Source organism: Neolamprologus brichardi, chromosome 3, assembly GCF_056152115.1.
Source record: "Neolamprologus brichardi isolate AB-2024 chromosome 3, ASM5615211v1, whole genome shotgun sequence".
Taxonomy (NCBI): domain Eukaryota; kingdom Metazoa; phylum Chordata; class Actinopteri; order Cichliformes; family Cichlidae; genus Neolamprologus; species Neolamprologus brichardi.
The window spans coordinates 31,500,468-31,512,933 of NC_142106.1; the positions used below are offsets into that span (position 1 = coordinate 31,500,468).

General features: G+C 39.2%; 1 protein-coding gene across 1 annotated transcript; it reads left to right on the forward strand.

The window, feature by feature from the left end:
* The first annotated feature begins 729 nt into the window (after positions 1-729).
* On the forward strand, positions 730-11,468 carry LOC148104204 (protein mono-ADP-ribosyltransferase PARP14-like). Its single transcript, XM_087836478.1, has 14 exons — positions 730-953; positions 1,044-1,168; positions 2,901-4,415; positions 4,500-4,736; positions 5,118-5,342; positions 5,429-5,483; positions 5,635-5,781; positions 6,965-7,027; positions 7,106-7,282; positions 7,371-7,547; positions 7,664-8,293; positions 8,634-8,770; positions 9,718-9,898; positions 11,030-11,468. Exons 1-14 carry the CDS (start codon positions 782-784, stop codon positions 11,314-11,316), a joined length of 4,128 nt encoding a protein of 1,375 aa, XP_087692604.1. The 5' UTR covers positions 730-781; the 3' UTR covers positions 11,317-11,468.
* The last annotated feature ends 998 nt before the right edge of the window (positions 11,469-12,466 follow it).

The following is a 12,466-nucleotide window of genomic DNA, read 5'->3' on the forward strand; positions in this document are numbered from 1 at the left end:
TAATTGTGCTTTACTTCTTAAAACGGTTTCATAGTTTCTATAAACATTTTAAATAACATCTTTTCATTCACTGTATTAACAAATTAACATTTTAGAAATAGCTCTATTTCTATTATGGTTTTTTTTTTCACTCTAACAGCCACTTTATGAATTAAACCGAAATGTCACATGAAGCAAAACATGAATAAAAACACCTTAAATGTAATTAATTGTTATTACGTCTCACTGCACTGACACAGTTTTGGGTCTATAATGACACCTAGTGGGTCGATGTGGTAATATTGCAGGATATAAGGAAGGTTTTACACGGAGGGATTCCTGTATGTTCAGGGTGTGCCCCGCCTCTACAGACCTATGGTAGCTGGGATAGGCTCCAGCTGCCCTGTAACCAGATAGGGATAAGCGCAAGAGGACCAATGGATGGATGGATGGGTTTATGTGAAATATATTTGCAGATCAGATGAAGCATAAAACCCCTAATTTGTTGTCAGTATAATTACTGGTAAAATGTCTTTCTCAAAACCATATTAAGACATAAATATAATTTTGAGTTATACTCTGCCAGTTGAAACACCTTGTAAAGTACCTGCAGAGTAGGTGAGACGAGAAAAGCCCCTGAGAATTAAATGCGGACTTTTTCCATTGCTGGGTGGGGGAGTGTAAACATCAGGATGTGATACTTTAAAAGTGAAAGTGAAACAAAAACGGGCACTCACAGGGTGGCACAAACAAGTGTTTGACGGGCTGAAAGTTCTCTTGTTAGTGTAGAATTGCAGATAAAATGGATGAATATCCGTATCCACTGTTTTTTGAAGCCAATGACTTTACAGACAGAGAGAAGGAGAAAGTGAGGAGATACTTTCAGAAAAGGCGAGACTCCGGGGGTGGTGACTGCGGAAATGTAGAAAAACTCGGAGGAAGCGTTTATAAAATCTGTTTCAAGGAAAAAGAAGGTAGGACAGTCGGTCATTTGTAAAATATTTTTTTAGATTTGTGTTTAATTGCAGGCTGTTTCAGTGACTCTGTCTATGGCTGTTTTACAGATCAAGACAGAGTTTTGCAGAGGAAGTTTCACACCATCACTCTTCCTAGTGGAGAAGTGCAGCTGACCGTGAGCCGGACAAGTTCACCACAGACCTCTGACCAGCCATCGCCAAGCCAATCACTGGTACAGTTCACTGCCCTTTCAAACACGACTTTTGGTTACAGTAAAAACTGAGCCCCAGAATAATGTGGCCAAACCAGTTTAAGAGGAGTGAGTTAGCCTGCAGGGGAAGTTTGACAGCTGAGGACAATATTGACAAAAACAGATGATTATAAAATATTTCAAAGACACTGTAAGTACTGCAACGAATGCATTTTAAATAGTAAAACAGTCCTTTTTAAAAAAATATATGATCATTAAATTTGACGTCAGGGACAAATACAGAGAACTGTGTGTTTGCTTCACTTTTGCTGGGCCCTCTTTCTTATAGTTTTCATTTCATTGTGCCTCAGTGTTTTCAGTGGCTGACAGTTCTCAGGCTTCTTTCACTTCTGAGTCTTGCTGTTAATACAGAGTGAAATACTCAGTGTAGTTCAGCATTGTTTAAATAAGAAAGCCTTCCCTGAAAAAAACATCATGTGGATGGCACAGTATGTAGATACAAATACAAAAACTTTATACACTATTTTGCATTAAAGCCTTTGTAGACAAGGAAGAAACCAATGCCATGTATGATACTCCATCTCCATACCATCAAAGATACTGTTTTTTAAAAACACACATAGGTAATTACTTCTATTTGTATCACCTCTACACCTGCAATAAAGCAGTGTATTTGAGTTCCCATTTTTCATCTCTGTGAGTTTCTGTTTGGGTCCTTTTCCTTCCCTCACACAGTCGTTTTGTGACATACTGTTTTTTAAAACATAGGTCATAAAAAGCCAGATGGTAACACTCTCACTGGACACTTTATTAGGTACACCTTGAGAGTAACAGGGAAGACTTCAGTGCTGCTTTAAATCTTTGCTGTTAAATTTTTATTATAGTGTTGTGATGTTATTTGAGTTACTGTTTCCTTCCTATCAACTCGAAGCAGTCTGGCCATTCTCCTCTGACCTCTGACATCAAGACGACATTTTCATGCAGAGAATTGGATATTTTCTCTTTTTCAGTCCATTCTCTGTAATCCCTAGAGATAGTTGTGTGGGAAAATCCCAGTATAAATAAATTAAAGCAGCCCAAATTTATTTTTTATTCTGATGCTCAGTTCGAACTTCAGGAGATCCTCTTGACCATGTCTATATTGTTAGTTGCGTGTGATTGGCTGATTATCCTTATGTATTAATACGCTTAAAGAGGTGTACCTAATATAGTGCCCAGAGTGAACAAAATATTAAATTCTTTGTGGAATCCATGGAGACTGCACTCTGCTAGCACACAGATAAAAAACCTGAACAATGTGTTTTAAATTATTCACCAATCATTGCATTCTGCTTTTCTTTACATTATACACAAATACCCAGACTGTTTTAGAAACAGGCCTGTAGCATATTTCTGTTTTAACACAGTGTCATAGTCAGACATAACAATGAAAAACAAAGACATATAAACAAAAATATTAATTTAATGTGCTTTTATCTATGTAGGACTGTATGAATCTGTATGAATTGGGGCAACGGACTGGACATAGCAGAGATGGCACATATTGGATGGAGTATTCATAGATTTAAAGTAAAAAGAAATTTAAAAAAAAACAGACGTGGTAAAGATTACATCAATTAGAGGTTTTGAATGAGGGTTGTGATTCATTTTTGATTTACTGCCCAGGCCTATGTGGTACACCCCCACTGTTTACAATAAGTAGCCTATCGTATATCATAAATTGACAGATTTTTTTTTTCTTTCCCTTTTTCAGAGCTCTAGAAACCCAAACATAAAAGGTCTTGAGAAGACTTTCAGGATAGATGTTTTCCTGCTGTTTTTCCTGAGAGACAACTGTAAAGCATACAGATTTTTTGAAAAACAACTGTCGTCAATCGGCTGCACAGTGGAGCTAAATTTCGATGAAGAGGAGGTTTTGGTTAGAGGGGAGGTTGACAAGGGGCCAGGAGGAGGTTTTGGTGGTGCTGCAGAGAAATGGGAGTGCCAAGTGGATCAGGTCTTCATTCGGCTTACCGAGACCTACCTCTGCTATCATGTGATTGAGCCAAAACAGGTGAAAATGATACTGCAGGACTCGGCCTTTAAGACAGATGATATCAAAGTTTACACAGAGAGTGGCTATGCGGTGGTTGTAGGAGAGGTTGATGTCATGAAGGAGAAGATTGCAATTCTGGAAAAAAGCCTACCCACCAAAAAGGAAGTGCCAATTGTGGAGAAGAAGTTCAAGCTCATAGAAGAAGAGTTCAATCGAGAAATGCGTGCTAATTGTCCAGAGGTTACAATCATCAGAGGTAGTGCCATGATCACTTTGGAGGGCCCTGACAAAGAGGTGCAGTCAGGAGCTGCAAAACTGGATGAACTGATTAAGAACATAAAGGAGAAGAGAGTTAAGTTCCCTACAGCTCTGCTAACCTTCATGAAGACCAGTGATGCCATCCCAAAATACCAAACTCGCTTCCAGCAGAGCCTCAGAAACCCTGTTTTCTTTGAGGTGGGTTCAGATCTGGTTCTGTCCAGTTTGTCCTCTGATGCTCTGAATGAGGCCGAGGCAGCAGTAATGAGAGACCTTAAAGTGACCACTGTACAGCTGCAGGGTGCAATAGATCTCAACAGGTTGAAAGAAATTCTGACGAAAGCCAAGAACGAGGCAAACAGTAGAGAGTTCAGAGTGGACATCAGCTACATGCCCGGCGCCAGGGGAACCTCAACAACCAAAGTCCGACTGGTGGGCTACAGTGAAAATGTGGCCAAGCTCAATGAAGTTCTTCACGACTTCCAGTTGAATCAAGTTTCAACTCAAGAAACCATCAATCTGCTTCATCCTGAAATGGTCGACTGTTTTAATAAAATCCTAGACTTGATTGGCATGAAGCAGACCAAGGTGACCTTACAAGCCTCACATTTTCCAAATCCTTGTGTGTTTGTGTCTGGTCCTCGATGTCATGTTCAGGAGGCCAAGGAGGCCCTAACATCAACTCTAGACAGTGTTATAGTAGACACTTTGACTCTAGATGGACCAGGGGCTCAGCAGTACTTCCAGAAAGAGGGTAAAGTGACTAAAGAGCTGATAGAGGGTTCCTGTCACGTCATTATCCGAGATAAGCAAACTGCAGCCACCCCAAATGTGCAAAGACCACGAAACACCAGCAGACTCAGTGATACACCTAGATCTCTCAGCTACAGCAGCAGCATGTACAGCACAATTGGAAACTCTGCAATCAACAGAACAAACCTGAAGATCAAACTCAGCAGTTTAGAAAATGAACAGGTTTGATTATTTCCATTCAATTCAATTTCCCATAATCCCAAAATAAAATATCAATATTCATGTTATTCAATATTATTTCTGCAGGTGGATGTTCTGGTGGTCCCCATGCTCAACAAGCAGCTGACTTCTACAAATATTGGCAACAGTTTGTTGGGCAAAGCTGGGAATATATTAAAGTTAAAGTTTGATTCAGTCGTAGCCAGTTGTGCCCTCGCCCCTGGTGATGTTCAGCTGGTTGATGCACCTCCATCTCTGGGCTGCTCCAAGATTTTCTTCATTGAGTGCTTGCCTTGGGACGGAGTAAGAGGAAAGAGTGTTCAGGTAAAATTAAGGACTTTTATTAACACTTCTGGTGATGGAAAAGAAGTAATTCATGGTTAATTTACCTTCAAAAAAAGAAATTAAATGCACTTTATAGCTGTACATAGATGAAAGTATTAATTGGAATAATCAGATGATATCTACGTGTGTATGTGCAAAAAGTAGAAGCGAGACAAAAAATATATATAATAAAATATTTCTTAATTTAATTGACAAGCGAAAGCATTAATGTACCAACCAGATAACTGCAAGAGAAGTTTTATACAACCAACTTGAACTTTTTGTGCACCCTCACAGTTTTTCATGTGTGCTCTGTTAGTTGCAGTGTGCAATCTAACAGTTTGAAAACATAGTTGAAAATATGTAACTTTTGATTTGCAGGCTCTTCGTAACGGTCTGAAGAGGTGTCTGGAGCTTTGTGTACAGCTGAATTTGGGTTCAGTGGCCATTCCAATCATTGGGCCAGGTGTTATTTTAAAATACCCGCTGAGAGAAGCAATTCAAGTGTTGACTGACGTCATTCACCAGTTTGGATTATCTGCATCATCTGGCTCTCTTACAAACATCCACATTGTCATTAAACCTGGCTACCCTGATTCTGAGGCGGTCAGTGTCAATCGATATGTCCTGATCTGATATGTAACATGAAGGCATCCATCTTTCATTGTGTTATTCTTTATTTTTATCTACAGTGCTACCACGATGTCTACAAACAGCTCAGCTTAAATATGAACCAGGGAGGCCAAGGTAAACTAGCACTACTCAGACTGTCTTCAGTATGTAAAGTGAGGAGATAAAAAGCATTCAGCCAGTGTCATATTTTACCATCTTCATCAGCATCTTCAGTCATCAGATTAAATGTCAAACAAAATCTAATGTGTGGTGTTGTTACTCTCAGCAATCTTCAGGTCCCTCACCAGCGACCTAGATGACATCATCATAACAGTGGGAAGTGGAGTTAAACTACATGTGGTGTTTGGTGACATCACTAATGAGACTACAGATGCTGTGGTGAACACAACAGACTTCCAAAATTTTAACCTTGGTAGGTGAAACCGAGGATGCATATAAAGGCAGGAAGGCGGAGTGAGCAGGAGGCCCATGATGTAACTCTGAAGTTATTTTTAGCCACAATGGTAGCATAGCTCTCTATGGATGACAAAGGAAAACAGCTCTTCATGAAAATCTGCACAGATATAGGGATGCCCATATGATTGTAATCTTTGAAGTTTTCATCTAGCATTATTAGCAAGCCACTTAGATTAGCTAAAAACCTCACCACATAATTACGAAGAGCTTAACAGATAGTCATGGTTGAACATCATAAGTATTAGAAAGCCACTAATTTCTAATGCATATGGAGATGCAACACTAGATAATTTGTTGCATTTTGGATCTCATACCTATCATGATTATAGTTTCACATAGTGAAATATAGTGCATATTACGCATAATATGCATATTAGTCTTAGTGGATGGCAATCTAAAACTCTGAGGCACAGGCGATGGAAAGCAATCAGATTATCAAACTGTAACAAAGACAAGTGAGTCAATAACAGTCTGGCAGGGAACAGAGGTGACGTGGTGAACTGGTATACTGCCTGTGGTGTCAACCTGGCATGAGAAATGTTTGATCTCCAGCCAAGCAGGTTTGGCAGGGATTAACCTTTGACTTACCTTTGAGTACCATTTCCCATAAATGCATTTAAATTGATTAGGGGAAATAGGGTTGATGAGTCACTGTATGCAATGCAGGAAGCAAGACTAAGGAATCAAATGGGTAGAATGTCTGATACGTATTCAACTGTGACACAAAAGGGAACTTAAGATGAAACTGTGGCATGTAGTCTCTTATTATTGTTGCTATTTCCAAAGCTGATCCAAAGCTGCACAATTAAGTATATTTATTAAATATATCAGTATTTAACCAATAGGCTGAATTTGTGACATTTGTGATTTTTATTATATGCTAACAAATAGCATCTATTTGTTAATCAACTGTGCAACTTGCCCAGTTGAAAGGTCAGCATGTTACTTACAAAATGGATGGTAATAATGATGTAGAGGTCAGTAACCACCATCATCATAATCAGTCAGTCCTGGTTCTGATTAGCCGTTTTAGCACGCTAAAATTTGTACAAGATTAGCATGTAGCTTCACAAGCTTTCCTTCACGGACAGATTGTAAGTTCTTTAATATATATTTTTCTTATTTTTCGTCATCTACAGATGGGGTATGCAAAGACATCTTAACTGTAGCTGGACCAGAGGTGGAAGCTAAACTGAAAGCAGGTGAGAAAAAGAGAAGCTGCTACTTACCTTCTCATTTTATTTATCTGACTCTCACTCACTCTGTCACTTTCTGTGCAGCAAAAGTGAATCGAGGAGAAATTTCTGTGACCCAGTCTGGAAACTTCCCCTGTAAAGCTATTTTTCATGTATGTGGAGAAAAGGATCAAGCTCTCATTGAACAACTTGTATGTGATATCATTGACTATTGTGAATGGTATAAATACAGTTCAGTGGCAATTCCTGCCATCTGTGCTGGTAAGGATTTTTTTTGGCATTTCTATTCATTCAGTTTGTTGTGAAACACACACACACACACACCTAAATGCAAGTGATGTTTTTTCAGGAGCTGGAGGGTTGAATCCTGCGATTGTAGCAGGAGCCATTCTTCGAGGGATCAAGTCATCTGCATCATCTATGAACACCCTCACCAACATCCGTCTCATCCTGATTAAGATCGATGTCTTCTTGGCTTTTAAAGAGAAAGCGATGCAGATGTATTCCCCAGCTGTCATCAACAGAGGTGACAGAAATATTCACAAACTGACATCTTATGTGCAATTGAATTTTAAAACGAATTTGAAAATAAAAACTGATTACAAATTTATTTCACTGAAATTTTTTACTGATTTGTTCCAGTACTTCCAGTACTTCCAGTACTTCCAGTTCAAGTACAGCAACAACAGCCTCCTCCTTCTGTGAGTGCATACCTCAGTAGTCTCCAAATCAGCTCTACAAGTCAGCAGTCTGTCTTCACGTTCCTGGGTCTTTCCAAAAAGGACGTTGACGATGCCATGGAAAAGCTGAAGCATCAATATCACACACAGTGCTCCAGTAAAACCTTCTCAAAGGAGGCACTGGAACCCCTCGACCAGGATGACATGATGGAGCTGAAGGAGCTCGTGGAGTCTGAGGGTTTATTCATGCAAACAGATCAGGCTGGCACCCTAACAGTGAGCGGGCTAAAAGACGGGGTCACCCGGGTGATGCAGAAAATGAGTCAGTGTCAGTACATGAGTCTTGCTAATGAGGTGAGAGTCAGGGAGGAGGGGGATTTGTACCTCCGAGTTGTTTGGTGCATCCTGGCACATAACGGAAACTGGGAAAGACTTCCCAGAACAGCCAATCACCAACTAGAAAACAACGAATTAACAGACGGAATAACAGACGCACAGGGACTCGTATGGGAGGTTAATCTACAGACAATGATGGCCACACAACAACTGAACAGACAGACGATGAAGCTAAAGCGACTTGAGAATCTGAGAGGTGAGAAGAAAGACACTAAAAAACCTACTTGTAGTAAAGAAGGTTGCAAAAGTCATTGTGAAACATGAAAGCAACCATAAACTGTTCACTTTTAAACAAAAAGTATGAAAATCCTAGATCAGCTGATAGGGTTGGATCATGTTGATTTAACAGGAGTGTTATTTTATTGTCAGACGGGCTCCATTGCATGTTTTGGTTGTATTCACACATGATACCATTAAAATCTTTTTTCTTTTTACGTGCATCATTAAAGATTTGCAGTAAATAGCAAAATAAAACTCATCATAGGCTCTAGGTGTCTTCTGATGTTGTATATGCTATATATGCTTGTCTCTTTCAGACTTTACTTACCCTTTGTACTGGGACAGCATGGCTGCTAATGAGAGCATGAAGGTCGTTACACTGGAGCCTTCCTCTGCAGAGTACCGGGCAGTGAAGGAGGCCTTCAAACGAACTGTTGCCAAAACTGTGATGAAGGTGGGTGGCTGTCCTTTGTGTAAGGGAACATTTCAGTTTCTATTTATATTACCTGTCATATAATATGAATGCTGCTTTGTCGCTACTTTATTCTTCTTTAGTGAATAGAACAGTTTATTTATTTTGATTCACTAAATATAACAGTTGTTTATTCAATTCTTTGGCTTTTTTTGTTTTGTTTTTTTGACTATTAGCAAAAAACAAAATCCTGCAATGGCAATGTCATCGAAAACATGATTTTGCTTATGCGTCCACATATTGTTATGGTTGTTTTTGCTATTGTGGCTTAACACTAAATAATCATAATCAGTAACAACATGTTAAAAGGGGGTTTGTCAAGGTCTGGCTGTGTGGCAAGCAGAGGTTGGACCCAAATGCAGGACTCCAGAGACGAAACATGAACTTAAACAGCTTTATTGCTGAGAACTACAAACTGAAAATACAAAACAAAACTCCTGGCGTGGTAACTAAGCAGAGTGGTAACATGAAGTAAACTGCACATGGGGGGTACATGGCAGTAGGACATGAAGACTGACAACATGATGAGGAACGGAGACAAACTGTGGAACAGACTTAGTGTTTGAGTTCTAAGTCTGTTCCACAGCTTCACTCCCACATTCAGTGATATGAAAACTTCTTTATATAGAATTAGATTTATATAGAAAAGGGAAGAATAAAATAATATTAAAATTTAATTCCAAATCAGTCAATGTCACATTTTACAAATAAATTAATTTCCCTTTTAAAAGATGATTCATTTAATTAAATTGTGTTTATTTATTTCAGCATTCATTTGGGATTTTAGGAGGATTTTACTTTCAATCCACCATTGAAACTATGCCATCACTATGATGACATACTTTGAACTACCCCTCAGATGTAAGTAATATCCTGGATTATCTTGTTAGGCAGCTCCTTGATCCTTTGTCCTTCTTCTCTCATGTCAGATTGAGCGTTTGCAGAACGTTCACCTGCGGCGCACCTATGAAGCACAGAAGAAACACATTTCTGATAAGAACGCACGGGAGGGAGGAGCAAGGGAGAAACTTCTGTACCACGGGACGACCCAGGAAAATTGCGACTCCATAGTGAAAACTGGATTCAACAGGAGCTTTGCTGGACAAAATGGTGAATATCTTTTTATAGAGTCCACATTTACTGAACCAAAGCTTTGTGTTACAAATGGTTCTTTATTTCTTATATTCTTTATATTCCTTAATGGAAAGATTGGTGTTCTTTATGGTTTTAGAGTTTTAAAGCTTGTTATAAAGCAGCTCTTCTCTGGATGATTATGCCTCCACCTGCTTTGGTAGATATCTAGAACTCTGTGAAAATAGAATAGTGCTTGACTTCTAAGCATAGAGACTACATCCCTGGGTCGTCTGAAATCACCAGCCCGTGAGTTAACAGCTAAATGCGTTAAACGATTGCTCCACAGAGACATATGTGTGTGTTTATAAAAACAGAAGTTTTGGCAAGCTATTGGCCTGGGAAAAAACTGAAAAAGTATGGTTTATTTGGAAGGGTTGCATTTTTTTATTTTGCAGCCACAAGACCTGGGCACCTTAGAGTCATTCAGTCAACAATGAACGTCTCTGTTCTAGAGAGTCAAATGCTCAAAATTATACAATGCTGGGTGAATAGGACAATAAAAAATGGCTAAAGTGCTACAATGGCCCAAAGTCAAATGTTGTGGTGGGACCTGAAGAGCAGCGGTCCCCAACCTTTTTTGCACCATGGACAAGTTTATGTCCAACAGTATTTTCACGGACCAGCCTTTAAGGTGTTGCAGATAAATACAACAAAATAAAACCAGTACCGGTACCAAAAAAAAAAAAAAGATTTATTCATAACACACGGGACAAGATCCAGGGACACCGAGTTAACAATAAAAACGATGAAAAAATTACGCTGAAAAACGATAAAAAACCGATATGGTTTGTTTGTTTGTTGTAAGCATTTGTGGCTTTGGCAACACTTAAAACCCCAGGTGATTGTGAAGGCTTTTGGGATTTTTTTTCAGGCCTAGTAGAGTAACGGCATTTGATTTCTTAAAGACATGTTTTTATGTTCCTGTATGCACTAATAAAACATGCTGCAATCCACTGCATGGTTAAAATCTTGAACACCTGGTGAAAGATATGAAAGAAACAGTACTTGTAACAAAGGCAGGGTTAGTGAACTAGTAACTAGTTCTGTGTCACTACGGTGTAAATACAATCATCTATTGTTAATTTCCTTTTCTCTTTTCACCCTCAGCAACTGCATACGGTCACGGGACCTACTTTGCTGTAAATGCCAACTACTCGGCTCAACCCACCTACTCCAAGCCAGCTGATGATGGTTCTCAGTTAATGTTCGTCGCACGAGTCCTCACAGGTGTCTTCACTCAGGGCCAAGCTACCATGAAGGTGCCTCCACCTCGAAACACCCAGCAGCCTCACGACCGCTATGACAGTGTGGTAGACAGAATAGATAACCCCAGCATGTATGTTGTGTTTCATGACAACCAAGCGTACCCTGATTACCTCATCACATTCAAGTGAGAGTAAAGGAAAAGTTTTTTCCACTGTTTATAAATGAAAGTGTCTGAAAAATCAATTATGAATAATATAAAAGTTACATATGGAATTGTCACTGTCACCAACCTAGCTGAACAGTAGCTTCTTCTAATGAAATTAAAAGTTACATATATGTACATAAATACGTACATACATACATATTACACAATTATGCAGGTTTTAATCTTTTATTTGGTTGATCTTCTTACATCTTCACCTTGCCAAGTGCAAAGTGCTTTGAATACACCTAATTAATCTGAGAACATGTCACAATACCCTAATAAAGATTTACTGACTGACAATGGTCCATTCTTGAGAAATTAGAGGTGGGTAATCAACAGCAGACTTCCTGTTTAAACCCCCAAGCTGAGGATTTTGACAGTTATCTTAGTTTATATTTTATTTATTTATTTATTTTAATAAAACCAGACCATAGCAAGACAGTGTTGGACCTGACTGAGAATCTCAGGGACACGAGCTCAAATTTACACCTCCGTTATTGTCTATCTTACTCTAAATGCGAAATGAACACGTTGAACTAGGCCAGGGGTCAGCAACCTTTAAGACCCAAAGAGCCATTTGGACCCGGTTTCCACGCAAAAGAAAACACTGGGAGCCGCAAATACTTTTTGACATCTAAAATGAAGATAACACTGTATATATTGTTTTTTTAATTACATTTTATTTATGTAATTAACACATTTTGAACTCTTAAAGAAATATAACAAGAGGAAAGACACCCTGCTGAACTAAAATGATCCATGTAGCAAAGAAAAACTGTTGTGAGCCGCCACCCTTATATCGCCTTTGGGCTTTTGAAGCCTTGACCTGACTTTTAAAAAGTAATTGGAAAAAAAGAATTATTGCTGCTAAAAAAAATGAAAAAAATTTGCAAAATTCTGCCTAAATATGTATTTTACCTGGTTAATGTGTGTGGCGGGGCGTGGTCTGCAGCACCGCTGCAGGGGAGGCGACGCACCTGAGCGGCACCCACAATCACGCCTCGCCGCCTTAACGTCTGTGCTCTCTATGCTGTTGTGTTGGTATGTGTCGGGCTGTGAGCTGAAAAGCTACAGCCGGCTGTATGCGTACAGCAACTGTGTGTGAAAAGTGGTCAATAAAGAGATGCTGAAAA